The 14740-nt window shown below is 44.3% G+C and overlaps 3 protein-coding genes across 3 annotated transcripts; all 3 read left to right on the top strand.

Moving 5' to 3' along the window:
• Positions 1-1495: 1495 nt before the first annotated feature.
• Positions 1496-3343, top strand: BDB00DRAFT_812805 (DNA-directed RNA polymerase III subunit Rpc5). Its single transcript, XM_053122721.1, has 4 exons — positions 1496-2360; positions 2512-2687; positions 2828-2941; positions 3022-3343. The coding sequence occupies exons 1-4, from the start codon at positions 1853-1855 to the stop codon at positions 3139-3141; spliced, it is 918 nt and encodes a 305-aa protein (XP_052981912.1). The 5' UTR covers positions 1496-1852; the 3' UTR covers positions 3142-3343.
• Positions 3344-3940: 597 nt separating this feature from the next.
• On the top strand, positions 3941-7720 carry BDB00DRAFT_786172 (chitin synthase-domain-containing protein; the record flags this gene model as incomplete). Its single annotated transcript, XM_053120585.1, has 4 exons — positions 3941-4490; positions 4590-5744; positions 5771-6429; positions 6521-7720. The coding sequence occupies 4 exons, from the start codon at positions 3941-3943 to the stop codon at positions 7718-7720; spliced, it is 3564 nt and encodes a 1187-aa protein (XP_052981911.1).
• Positions 7721-9942: 2222 nt separating this feature from the next.
• Positions 9943-12149, top strand: BDB00DRAFT_812789 (uncharacterized protein). Its single transcript, XM_053122720.1, has 9 exons — positions 9943-10244; positions 10386-10488; positions 10601-10661; positions 10742-10880; positions 11006-11103; positions 11220-11237; positions 11390-11515; positions 11640-11708; positions 11845-12149. The coding sequence occupies exons 1-9, from the start codon at positions 10081-10083 to the stop codon at positions 11955-11957; spliced, it is 891 nt and encodes a 296-aa protein (XP_052981910.1). The 5' UTR covers positions 9943-10080; the 3' UTR covers positions 11958-12149.
• Positions 12150-14740: the final 2591 nt, after the last annotated feature.

The following is a 14740-nucleotide window of genomic DNA, read 5'->3' as shown; positions in this document are numbered from 1 at the left end:
TGGCCTGCGCTGTTGGAGCTGGCGAGACTGGCTGTTGCTACATACAACAGCCGGCAACCCACCACGGTGGAAGAACAGCGGATCCCGCAACATTCTCCGACGCATGCCACTGCCAGAAACTATAGCAAGAGTGGCTCATGCATTCGAAATCACAACAACGACGGATGCAAGCAGTGTCAATAGCTCTACCTCCAAAAATAATACTGACGAATCCAGTCAGCAGAAACTTCTACACCTCCAAACAGATTCTGGCGTTAACAACGTTAATAATGAATGAAGAATGTTATGGGACGACTCTTTAGCAAGCGTGTGCGGTGGTACCATAGCACGCTCAGCATCAGCAGCGTCGACCAACCCATTCCATAGCAGCATGTCCAATCGTCGCGATAGCGGCATTTCAGCCTTACGTATGCCCCGTATTCAAGAGGATGTATGATCCTTTGGAGAATCATGTTGCCATGTCCAGTGACATCAGCCCTACAGTACTGTAGGCAACAGATTACGCGCGAGTGTTTGATTTAATGTATCGAAAAAGAATATAGCTGAAACAAAAATTGGGAATATATAAAATAGTTTACATTCATAGGTAATAAGGATGATGGTGCTCGTTATCATTTGCAAACGAGTATTCTGGGTAAAAACAGCAAAGTTGTGCTTGGAATTGTTATAGACCTTCCATGATAGAGTTAAAGCATCAAGAGTGACCTTGTGTTATCACAATCAGGAACAATGTATGTATACAGCAGCAGAAATGTCAACGACTCTATTTCTCCTGGTAAACCTTAACCATATGTTTATCTCGCTCTAGATATTGCGCAACCTTTTTATAATACATAACTCAAAAAGAAACAAATTTGTGTAACGAGTATGTAGCAAACTATGCCAGCTGAAGGTGCTCTATAGTATTTGCTGGCAATATATAGAGCGTGTAGCGTCTGTACGCACTTTTAGAAAAATTGAAAACCTGTGCTCTTTTTAGATGCGTGTATAACTTGGATTGAGTCCGCTGACATCTTAAAGCACAGCTCATGCGTATTGTGTGGGGTCGGCCCTTTATATATTTTAAGGAAAAGGTTGCCATTGTAAAATACATAGTGTAATATAACAGGATGAAGAAAAGAAGGACATCGATGTTCATAAAAAGCATATGTATCAGCAGGAAAAATAGAAGACTTGTCCGTCTCATCCCCTGCGTGTTGCTGCTCTTTCTCCTCGTGTCTGCTTGATGAGCCTCGCAGAAAAAAAGGATATACATCGAGTCGGGAACCAGAGGATTAAAATCTTCTTATGATTTGCTAGGTGATTTGTGCTTGGTCTGAGGTTTTTATTCCCTTGGTATCATTAGTACGTGTCAAATAGTTACTGCAGTATGTTCATAGTAAGCAATGTAGTTTGCTTTTCTAACAACGGAAATGATGGTATGTGTGTGTGTGTGTGTGTGTGTGTGAACAGTACAATAAATGCTATCATCTACTTAATATATGTTAAGCGACATGTGCTACTACATACTTTTGGCTCGCTGACGACTGCACGATATTACAAGGTCTATGAGAGGCCGAGATAACCGAGTCTAGATATCTGTGACAATTCGATGTATGATGACAGGGGTGGGGGTGGGGGATGGAGAGGGGGAGGATAGCTGTAATTGATCATCAGTGCAAGTCAACATCCCTGAAAAGCATATGTCAAAGGAATCGGGATCAGACACACAGTAATAATTTCTATTCGCAGCTGTGGCTGTCATCATAAAAAAAAATATCCTGCAGAAATTAGCGCACAAAGACGACTGAGAAAACATTCCAGCCATTTACGATTCGTGATCTCACATACGTATTATACCTTCTATAAAGCAATGGCAGCACCTTCGCCTTCCACAGTTGCAGCATCTGTTGCATTCGACAGCGATCTGAGCACGGCACCTGGCACTGATTTTGGTGCGACACAAGCAGACGAAGACAACGACGACGAAGTACTGGCCGAGATCCCAGTCTATTTAAGCAACAATTTGTCGAAATACCTTTACGTGTACCAGTACCCGTTGCGCAATGCACCCTTTACCAGTCGCACAGGACCGGTAGCAGCACGCATTAAACCCAGAGCGCACATGGTAGAGTTGGATCTGCCAATCGACACACGATCGCCCCATTATAGCAGTGAACGTGGAGAAGATTTTGCCATGGGCATGAATGACAAAAAGATCAAGACGGCATACGATAAACGTATGGAAGAACACGAAGAAGAGCAGTTATATGGACGGTCAGGCAGTATGAAAAAGGAGGAAGAGTTGCTGGATCGCATGACGTTTAGTTCTACGGAAGTGCCTGCGCAGACCAAATATGTTGTAGGAGCATTGCGTGATGGTATGTGTTACTTTTTTTTAATTAAATCTTTTTTTTTTCTGTATTGTTTGGGGTGGGTGGGTGGGGGGGGGAGAGGGGATAGATTTAAAAGCTGTCTACTTTAGCATGAAGCCGTTTCTCATGACTGATCTCTCTTATTGGAACCATCTAGGCGAGCTCCATTTGACGCCTGTACGCGGCACTATTCAGATGCGACCGGCGTTCAAGTATATTGATAAGATTGATGAAAAGTTCAAGGCAGCAAATAAGCGGATTCAGGAATCGGAAAAGGATGAAGAAGAGACGAAGAAAAAGGCAGCAGAGGCCGGAAAAGCCCAGACACTACAGGTAAGAGAGGTGGGGGGGGGGAGTGGGGGCAACTGAGGTCCAAGGAGTGTAAAGAGGGATGGAAATGTGCTATTACAAAAAGAAAAAGTGGCGTTCAGAGATAAAAAGACAGGGTGCACTTAATGATCGGCTATGTATAGGTCTCGATGAAGAATGCAGAGAGGGACGGGCCAGCAAGACGGAACGCTTACTCGCTGGCAGTGCGAAATGCGGAAGAGGAGGCTTGGCAACCCGTAGTGTACTATGATGAAACGGTAAAGTAACGAGGTCTGCTTAGGACACACACAGAGAGAGACTGGACTGACAGCGGGTCTGGGGGTTTAATGTATTGTAGACTCAAGAGGCGGAGATGGTGTACGACGACCTGTTCACCCAAAAGAAGCAAGTGCTCAAGAGCTCAACAAGTCGCGACGATTATCTTGAAAGTTTAAGTGGAATAAAGCGCTCGCATTAGCAACGTGTGTGTGTGTGTGTGAAAAAGAAGCACCCAAATCTTGGATTTGATCTGCTACTATGAGAGTCTGTGGCACCAGGGCCAAAAAGGTGCACAAAAACCCATATTGTATGACGATAAAAATAACTTTGCTTGATTCTTCTTCTTGCTTTCCTCCCCTCCCTTCTTCCTCTCTCTCTCTCTCTCTTTCGTTCCTCCGTTGTCGTCGTCTGCTGTGCCAAACACGCTCCTTACTGCTGACTGCCTTCGTCACGCTTTTGTTGGGTTTTCTATTTTTTATTATTTATATTCTCTTGAGCAAGGCCAACAAAAAGAAGGCCAACACCAACAATAACGCACAGCTCTTCCTGTACCGTACCGTATCCGTATCCGTATCCGTATGCGCATGTGCACACCGAACCCCTCATTTACTTACTTGCAATATTCACCATCCCCTGGCTGGCTTCCTCTGCCCTCGTATATAATCCCTGCTTCCCCTTTTCCTCGTATATTCTCTCTCTCTTTCTCTCTTTGATAAACCCACTCGTTTCGATCCAACCTCCCTCTCCGTCGATCTAATTTTTTCGATTTCCTTTTTCTAGCATCGTAAGAGGCCAGCCGAAGGAAGGGGCTCTTCTCTCTTTCTCTTTTCTTTCCAATCTCTTCTTCTTTGCGTCTTTCTTTTTCCATTCTACTACAACACTTTCTTCTACTACTACTACTACTACTACTACTGCTACTACTACTACCAAGTCACTTATCGTTACGGCTGACAACCTTTCCCTTCCCTCACATCTAATCTACCTGAACGAACGACCAGATGCCTGCAGGTGTGCGATACAGCCAGGCAGCCGGTGGTGGCGCTCCAGGCAACGATGCACCAGCATACGCATATACGACTGCAACTTCAGCAGCTGACAGCTACAATGCCGGTGCGACATCCGTAGGTCGACGGCCCACCGTGCTTGGCCGTGCACCGACTCGACGCATGGCTCCCGGTGCAAACAGCATCGCCAACGCGGGCCAAAACATGCAGCGCGGTCGTACTCTGATCCGACCTGACCGTTATCAGGAACCGCCACCGTTATTGACGGGTAAACCCACGGCCAGTCGCAGCGTGTTTGATCCATGGGTCCTGTTCTCTCGCATCATCACATTCTGGGCCTTTGCGCCCATGTTGGCCGCCCTCGGAAAGAGCGATAGGGGCATGCAGCAGGCCTGGCGCGAAAAGATGGCATTGTGCTTTATCATTGCCTGTATGGGCGGCTTTGTCGCCTTTATCACCATCGGTCTCAGTTCAGTAATGTGCCCTCCAGAACAAGCGAGCAACCAAGCCAATTACGCGTCTTACAACGACTCTTTGAATAGCGGTACACAAACACTCCATCCCCCCCCCACAAGGATTTTTCCACGCGCAACTCACACCCCAAATCTTTCTTTTTTCTTTTATGATATCGCGCCAATTTAAGCATCGTTACTCGGTATCTCCGGCTGGCAATTTAATATCACGGACTACCAAGTCACCCACGACGTCAGCCTGTTTGATCTTGCCGACGTCCCTGGAACCGACATTACCAACTATTTTCAACACGGTTCCAACCTTGCAACATGTCAAAACACTGGCAACAGTGCAGCCCAACAGTTTACAGCTGTAACATTTGATCCCTGCAGTGACAACAATGGAAACGACGGCTGTCCCCTCGGCCAGCTTTCTCAGTCAACCTTCGATAGTCTTGGACTCGTCAACTCAACGCGCTTTGTCGGTTACGACTGGACCCAACTCGCTACTGCCAACTTGACCAATTATTTCGTACTTGACGGCAACGTGCTAAACATGGATCCTTACATTAAAGCAAATCCAAGCCCGATCGCGAACGATTTGCTCGATTTTGTTATTCGCGAGATTCTCAACTCAACATTCGCCGAAGGCGGTCGCGACGGTACAAAGCACTTTTTTCGACGAGCCGAATTGCGTCACGCGGTCAACTGTATTGTGCAAAAGTATCGGGCAGGACAAATCGACAAGTCGACGCCTGGTTGTTTTGCTGCATCGTTAGTGCTGTTCTGTGCATTGGGCGTGGTGCTGGCTATCGTGTTTGCTCGGTTCTTTATGGCATTGATTTTTGCATGGTGCTTGTCGTGGAAGGCCGCTCGTACACCTCCACCTGTCAGTCGCTCCCAGCATGTCTTGCCAAATCAGACCATGGAAATGTCGGATATCAAACGGAAGCCGGGCATGCAGCGTGTGGATTCAGGAACAACGGCCGCAAAGGATTTCACGCGGTTGGTCGGAAATGATCTTTATACGGCACTGTTGATCACTTGTTACTCTGAAGGTCTGGAGGGCATTCGCGCGACTATCGAATCATTGTCAGGAACGGACTATCCGGATAAGCGCAAGCTGCTGTTCGTCATTGCAGACGGAATGATCACGGGTAGTGGCGAAAACATGTCTACGCCAGATGTCTGCTTATCGCTGGTGACATTTGACGATCCTGAAATGCGGAATCCTGAGCCAATGCCTTATCTTGCTGTGGCAGACGGTGCAAAGCAATTTAACCGAGCCAAGGTCTATGCGGGTCATTACGGTGAGTTGTTTAGTAACTGGAACAAAAAGAGAGACGGTACGAATAACTAAGTCTTTCTAAAGTCTGCAAGGGTCACAAGGTCCCAATGATATTGGTTGTCAAGTGCGGCAATCCTGACGAAGAAGGCAAATCCAAAGCCGGCAATCGAGGCAAGCGCGATTCGCAGCTGATCTTGATGAACTTCTTCAGTCGCGTCACTTACAACGATCGCATGACGCCATTGGACTACGAGCTGTTTCGCAAGATCCATTACCTGATGGGCGTCACTCCAGACTACTTTGAGCTGGTACTCATGGTAGACGCAGACACCAAAGTGTACAAATCGTCTCTGCGGCTGCTGGTCAACTGCATGGTAAACGACAACTTGATCATGGGCCTGTGTGGAGAGACCAAGATTGCCAACAAGCGTGCTTCATGGGTCAGCGCAATCCAGGTTTACGAATACTTCATCTCGCATCATCTTGCTAAAGGCTTTGAATCCGTGTTTGGTGGTGTTACATGTCTGCCCGGATGTTTCTGTATGTATCGACTCAAGGCACGCAAAGGCGATGGCGACTGGGTGCCTATCATCACCAAACCAGAAATCGTTCAGGAATATTCTCAGAACACGGTGGATACCCTTCATCAAAAGAATCTGCTGCTGCTCGGTGAAGATCGATTTTTGACCACACTCATGCTGCGTAACTTTCCTTATCGAAAGATGATGTTTACCCCTCACGCTGTACGTATTTGTCTCTTCTCTTTGCTGGCTCCCTATTTCATGTCTCCTTGTCTCTGAGTAGCAAATTACTTAACGATACCAACATCGACAGGTCTGTAAAACAATTGTGCCCGATGAATTCAAGGTACTCTTATCGCAACGACGCCGCTGGATCAACTCAACCATCCACAACCTCTTTGAACTCGTACTTGTGCGCAACCTATGCGGCACATTCTGTTTCTCCATGCAATTTGTCGTCATGATGGACTTGGTCGGCACATTGACACTTCCTGTTGCCATCGTCCTTACTGTCGTTCTGATCGCATCGATTGCCAGGACAAGTATAGACAGCTTCACCACCGCCGTACCGCTCATCCTGCTGATCATTGTGCTGTTTTCGCCAGCCTTGCTGATCCTAATCACGACCAAAAAGTGGGTGTATTTGGGATGGATGATTATATACTTGTTTGCGCTTCCCATCTGGAATTTCGTTCTGCCTGTCTACTCGTTCTGGCATTTTGACGACTTTTCATGGGGTGAGACACGTAAAGTGACCGGTGAAGTCAAGGGTGAACATCACGGACAGAAGGATGGTGTCTTTGATCCATCCAAGGTACCGTTGCGACGATGGGAGGATTACGAACGACGACGGATACGGTCTGTTCGAAGACGTGAAAAGAAGTTGCGCGAGTTGGGACCGGTGCATATGACGCATGATATCATGGAAGGCAACGAGGAAGAGCGTCGACTGGTGCAAGGAAGCGATGACGACGTTGTGTCGAATTACACAGGCAGCGACATGTCCTCCATCCACGCTAATCCTCAGCATTACTTTGATCCATCGAAAGAAGCACCTGTCAGATCGGGGTCCGGATACTATCCCAGTTTTAGACCGCAGACAGCTACGCCTCCTCCACCGTTGCCCAAGCAACCAATGCATCAACCGTCACCACCTCCCCATCAACAACAACAACAACAGCGGCAGCAGCCTCCAACAGCCGGTCGAGGCTATTATCCGCAACCGCCGCCTATGCGGCAAGAGCCATACAATCATCCACAACAGCGGCCGGTCATGTCATCGCCACCGCCACCACAATCTCATTCCATTTTGCGCAATCCTCAGCCTCCACCTCATCAGCAATACAGTCCAAGACCTCCGCCTCCGGGACAATTCCGTCCGCAACAGCCTGGTCCCTACCATCAACCTCCACCCATGCATGCAGCATACGCCCCGCAAGTACGACCGATGCGACCGCAGCATCAACCGGGTAGTCCTCCACCTCCACGGCAGAATAATTATCGTGATTTCTAGATGGAGTCGTTTATATATTCTATTTTTGTGTATTCCCCTTACCTCAACTCATATTTTTGATATTTCTTCTAGTTGCGTGTTTGGGGGCTTGTATCTTTAATCCATTTTCTCTCTCTCTCTCTCTCATTACTTTGCGTGAATATATAACTTTACAAAAAAGGGTTTATAGTGGCTGGACATACTCATTTTTAGCTCTTCATTAAAAAATACAACCACTTTCATACAAATGCATACTATTCTCTACCTTATCGTCTATTATTATTTGTTATGTGTTTGTTGTTTTGCACCAGAATCTACTAAAAAAAGTCTGTATGCAATGTAAAGTCTTATCGTGCTTTTGCTGTTTTAGATCGGCTTCGATAGAATACTCACGACGCCGTTCACTAACAATAGTCAGTATGTGTACGTTTATTTGATAAACAGTTAAGCAACTATTCCGATCACCGGAGATTTGGCAAGCGACTACTTCATGCATGCATACATACAGTATCCTGCACTCACGATTTCTTCGTACAGCAGCTCTTTCTCTTCTTCCTGCACCTTCTGGTGAGTGACAAACCAAGCTTTGTTTGAAAGCAAGATTGCTGTTATCACCGGCGGTAGTCATAATAATGGGCATGCGGTTGCTAGTGCATCAATAGAACGAGGTGCCAAACTAGTAGTTATTGGCGATATTTTACATGATGAAGGACAAGCTACTGTGGAATAGTACAACTCAAAGTAACTACTAGAAGCATAAGTTTTTGTTCACACACATTGCAAAGCATTTGTATCGTACATGATTTGACATTAGTGTAGTCAACGTACACAACAATATCGTTTCTCTCGTTACTAAAGGTTACAATGTAATGTCTTTTTTTTTGTAGGGCCGGGGAACAGGTAGCAGCTTACCTGCACACCGATGTAATCGAAATACAAGGACTTGTCTGCCCTATTTCAACTCGTCAAACACACATTTGGAGGTGTCGATGTTAGTATACCCACATCCAACAGTCGTTGTTCTTATATACGCAAGGAGCAGATATGTACCAGATCCGCTCGTAAGGAGTGATCCACGTATTTCTAATGGATAACTGAATGGGGTTTCTGGAAGTAGATTGCTTTTCTTAATGCGGGTATTTCAATTGACCATGATATCCTCCTAGATCCTTTGGATGATACTAACATAATAGCTCGCATTTTCATTATGGGTTTCTTGTCTTTGTCCCTTCTATGGCATGTCAACGGACATTTGTATATGTAAACACAAAGGTGGAGTAATTGTCAACACTTTGTCAGGACTCGATTTGGAAGCTTTTGAGTAACTATGCTACTACAGCACTCTTTTAGGCGCTGAATTTAAAGAAGCAATGTAGCGATGCTACTGCTTTATTCCCCGCATCACAAAAAAAACCAGCTGTCCAGTTATCTATGATACAATGCATCAAAACATGCAATTGTCGGATGGACAAGAAGCTTCAAGCACCTGCATAGTATATGCAACATTCGCATCAATGCAGGTAGTGAAAAGAAATTGACTTGTACACCAGCACAAATAGCCGGATGATATGATGTAATAAATGTCGAAGAGGTTCCATCGATAACAGACAGAAGTATGTAACAGATGGATTTTACGTGCATGCATTGCTAGCACAACAAACAGTTTTTTAAAGTTCTACTTTGCGCTACGATGCAGTCCTAGCACACTCGGGAAAAAACGTGTCGATTTCACCTGACGTGACTTTAGCAATTCAAACGAATTACAAGGAGGATCTCGATAACGCAACAAAAAAACGTATTTTTCTTCAAAACAACGGTTACACTTGATACCCTAGGTTTTTTTGCCTCTGTCTCACCTCTTGGTTACGTTTGCGGTAACATTTAGCCATAAGCACTAGCTTAGGACAATGCTATCCAAGCGACGTGTACATACAAGATATACAACGTATCATGATTTCATCTTTACAGGAGAAATATATCGCAATACAGGCATGTGCCAACAACACAATGACAATCACTCAAACCGAATTCGTCTCGGTTGAATGTCTAGAGGGAGAGGGGGGTGGGTTCACTTGTACGTACATCTACAAATACCTTAACTTTTATCATTTATTTTAAAACTTTTGTGACCAGTGAGGATGCGTACGCATATATTTTTGGTATACAACAGGTTCATTTTGAGTTCTCAATAGTGTCTCATTAGTACGAAACTTAAACGCTTGCATGACCGTTTTCTTTTTACAGTAAACCCGCTACACATGTACAGTAGCTCGCAATTGTATATGCATCCAAGACATGCAGCTAATACATACATTATATCGGTTTCCCGAAACTTTGCGCATTAATCATTTTCCTCCTTTTCTTTTGCAATTCAACAAAAGATGACTCATAATTTCTTTGAAAGCAAAGTCGCTGTAATCACAGGAGGTAGCCGTAATATCGGAAAAGCTGTTGCAACTGCACTTGTCGAGCAAGAAGCCAAAGTGGTAATTGGTGATATCATTGACACCGAGGGCCAAGAAACCATTGAGGAGCTCAACTCAAAGTAATTATTATTATGTCCTTTGGTACGTGCGACACAGTTTTGCTTCTGTGAATCACTACGTATACTTTGATTATATACCTTTCGTATTTAAAATCATCATGCTATATAGAGACAGTACTAACATTAGTTCACGAAATATAGGGCCGGAAAAGAAGTAGCCATCTTTCAGCATACAGATGTGACAAAATACAAGGACTTGACCGCACTATTTCAACTGGCTGAAAGCTCGTTTGGTGGCGTGGATGTAAGCATTATTCATCGAAAAAAGTTATACAGTTACTCGCTCTATATAATGTATATGATACATACCTAGATAACTAAAATGTCTGAACCAAAATTTTCTTTACATATCAAAGCTTGTATTCTTGAATGCCGGCATAGCTGTGAACCATGACGTACTTTTGGATCCTTTGGATGGTAAGAGAAATCACATCTTCACCCTCTAATTATATGGGTGTAACAATAGTAGCTACATACTACCTTTTCCTGTTTTTCAGACGAGCAAGACGAGAAAATTTTAAAGGTAAATACGGCGGGCATTATCAAAGGTACCAAAGTTGGTGTTCGACATTTAGCAAAACGGGGCGCAGGTGCAATTGTCATCACAGGATCTACCTTAGGATTGGAACCTGCCAGGTAAATGTGTGCTGCAGCATCACATGCTTTACAGATGCATCCTTTGTATCGTGCTTTCACTTATTACTATCATAACATTATGCATTTCAATGTTGTTAATTATATATCCTACAAAAACGAATTAGTTATACGAGCATATACAATGCGTCAAAGGGTGCAGTGATTGCATGGGCGAGAAGCTTTCAGCATCTACAAAACATATGCAGTGTGCGAATCAACTCGGGTAAGGATCAATCATATTTGCCACAGTGGTTGTAGTAAGATACAGTGCTATAAATATGCTTCATTTGCTTTTAATATCTTGTACTTACGTGATTCATTTTAAAAAACGACCTACAGTGTGTCCTCATGCAGTCGGTAAGTGACGTGTATATACAGAGCACTGCAGCACCGGTTTGCAGGCATCTAAAATCTTTTAAGCCTTTTGTTATTACTGCATGTTTTTTCTTTTTCATGAACTTTTATGACAACTGATGTGATGTACTAAGAAAGTTGGTCGCTGCTATTAGATACGGAATTTTTATGGGGATTTCCTGATCTCAGTCGAAAGATTTTTGAAGGAGTTGCACCGACTGCAGAAATAAGTACTGTTGTTAAGGCTGTGCTTTTATTAATGGAGGATCAAAATCGTAATGGTAGGTGCAAGATAAAGTATCATGCTATATAGTGCGAAAAGTGGATATGTCGACAGTTTATAAGTTCTGAGTTCCATCATACTGTTCCGTATCGTATTACGTGTACCTCGTTATATAATAATAGGGCAAGTGCTTACTGCTTTACCGGGTAATGTCATTGAGGTTGAGGAGGCACCAAAGATCATGGCCAAAAGTAAGTAAGCTTTTTCTTAAAAGGAGTGATCTACACCAGCCAGTAAGGCATCATTATGCCAAATCCCGAAACACCGTTTTTTACTATCAGTTTTACTGACATTTGCTGCTACTGTATCATCGCCATCATGTATCAGCAACACAACATTTAGGAAATATCCCATTGGTCTCTCCGGAAGTGATATCCGAATTAGAAGCGAAATACAAGCAAGATTTTGATGGAATGATGAAAAGTTACTTTATGCAATGATTGCAGTACTACTTTTCTGCTGGATATTTGTACTACAGTAGCTCCTCAAAGAGCAAGAAAGATATCTTGTTCTCTAGCTTGTGACAATAGTGATTTATGTGCTCGAAAAATCTGCGGATTAAAGATCCTTAGAGCAAAGGCAGCTTGAATTTTTAATGGTTACTAGCTTCCTCGCTTCGCTCGGATGAATGAGCCCCTCCGCTTCGCTCCGTGTCATTCAACGGAAACGCGTCGCAAGGGGGTTCCCCCCTTGACCCCAAAATGGGGGGGCAAGCCCCCCAAACCCCCCTATGGAGCGAGGTTGCATCAGTGTTTCGGTATTAGATGCTTATTGTCTGTTTTCAAAAACAAAAGGAAGATCATTGTGCAGTGAGAAGTAGTCTACCATACGAAGTCGTCAAAGTTGGATACTTAACTATCTCAGTTTAGAATGCAATGCGAGAAGAAGTGTTGACAAAGATGATGTAGTGATATTGATAAAGAAGAGAATAGAAGATAAAGAGAATAAAAGATAAAGAGAATTAGAGAAGGACTTCGTGAAAAACAACATTTCTTGTGCTTTGGCCTTGCTGACCCGCGATACGTGAGTTTTCAAGATCTAACATGATTCTAATTGATGATGGGGTGTGAACGCGCGACATGGCTACATAGAGTAGACCGTGCGTGAAAGGAGGTTCAGGTAAGTAGAGGCCAACAGTGTTAAGAGTTTGACCCTGTGCCTTATTGATGGTCATTGCAAATGCCAGGCGAACAGGGAATTGCGTGCGTTTAAATTGGATAGGGGAGCGTGTTTGCGATGGTGTGAGTGTTATGCGAGGGATTACGACGATGTTACCGGCATGAGGCCCAGTGGCTATTTCGGCTTCAAGTACATATCGCTGGAAAGAGCGTACGATCAGCCGTGTCCCATTGCAGATACCACTTTGGGTGTGCAAGTTTCTCGAAAGCATGACTGGGCAACCGACTTTGAGTTTTAGCAAATGCGGTGGGAGGTCGGATGGATTCATTGCATTGAGAAGCTCTGGTGGGTATGTCATTTGATCTTGTGGATCATCCACTGTATCAGCGCTCTGAAATTCGTGTACGGTGCCTGGGAAATAGTCGAGTATCAAATCGTTGATTGCTGTAACGTCGACATTCTTTGGATTCAAGATGGAGCGACTGATGAGGTATTGACGATCCACGTGTGGTACGTTGAGGCTGCCGTAAATGGCTTCTATGAGCTCGTACGTGTTGTAATGTGCCATGAGCATCCGATCTGGTAGCCGGACTCTGTCATCAGTGGTTGGCACCAACAGCTCAGCACCATCACCAATGCGAAATAAAATATTGCGCAAACTGGCCAAGCTCGTTTGCATCATTGGTGTTGGCAGCTTGTTGGACGCGCATGTTGGTTTCAAGGCGATGGACGGTGACACTGGGCCAAATTGATGAACGATTTAGACACTGCTGTACGATTTGTGAGCGCGATGCATTTGGTATCATAGGAAGGACCTATCAACAGGTTTGATGCAGATACTTTAAATGTAAGTACCACCGCTCAATAGCAAAAGAATGCAAAGTAGAAGAGAGGATACAATGTTGAATATATGGCAAAAGTCACCACCAAAGACCCTGATCTTTCCACCAAACGGAACATCGGCAAGCGCTGGATCGTCATGTTTCATGAGATTTTGGATACTCCTGTATACATACAGTATTAAATACGATGATACTTGTATTCAGCGTATTTAAAGCGATGGCACTTCTCAGATGATGAAGGATTTGAGGTGAACTTCATATCGTGTTAAGGACGGTTATCCCCTCGAGTCTTTCCTCAATGCGATACCCGTCTACTCACATAGTCATACATTCATGTAGAATAATTTTCTGATCTGGAGGAGCCACACACCTTGGCGCATCATAAACGTGAGAGAGTAATATGATTGGATAGATTGAACTGGCTCAAATGCCGCGTAGCATGTGTGTTCGTTACTACTATATAACTGCGCAGCCGCAGCAATCATGCCGCTCTTCTTCCTCTTCGTCAACTTTTCTAAACCAAAGCTATTCAATGTGAGTGTCATTGGAACGGATCAGAGGATCGGAGAGTGTATGTTTATGGTGGTGAGTGAGAAGAGTGTATGCAACCGGTTGTGAGTATACAGCGATTTCTTAAGATCCGTTTATCTCACTTTCTTTCTTTTTTGACACAGACTTTCTTTCGTCTTAACCTGGTCCTTCTTCACTCAAAGCACAAATGCAAGAGTAAGTACAGTACAATATGGAAAGTGTGAAGTGTACTTTGAGGTTTTGCATGTGGATGTGATATACGATAGAAGATATGAACTTCGACGTGTCTAAAGAAGTGTGTGTACAGCATGCAGCCGCTAACATTATCCTCCTTCTTCTCTGCTACTACTGTAGAATTCTGACTTTTTGAAATGGTTGGTTCGGTTTGTTGTTTGCACCCCACCCTTAAACATAAGCAACAACTGTAAGTACGGTAGGGAATGAAATGTGAGCACGAGCTGGAGAGAAGTCGAGTGTCTGTTGGAGGTGTCAGGAATAGTTGCATATTAAGAACAGCCTGCTCATGATCTTTCTTCTTTTCTTTCTACTTCAGTTTCCGCTTTATGCTGGCTGGGTTAATTGTGTCCGGCGGACAGGTAACAGATAGTAAGGATAAGCAAAAAGGGACGTGAACATTGGTAGGTGAGTAGGATGGCCTGGGTGCTTGGGATGACGTGCCAAGTGTGTGTAGTGTGCGCAGCAGCGTGACGGGAAAGGGTTCCTGACCATGA

This window comes from Zychaea mexicana (genome assembly GCF_025766255.1).
Source record: "Zychaea mexicana strain RSA 1403 chromosome Unknown BDB00scaffold_19, whole genome shotgun sequence".
Taxonomy (NCBI): domain Eukaryota; kingdom Fungi; phylum Mucoromycota; class Mucoromycetes; order Mucorales; family Lichtheimiaceae; genus Zychaea; species Zychaea mexicana.
The sequence above is the reverse complement of the archived record's forward strand: the minus strand, read 5'-3'. Positions and strand labels throughout refer to the sequence as shown.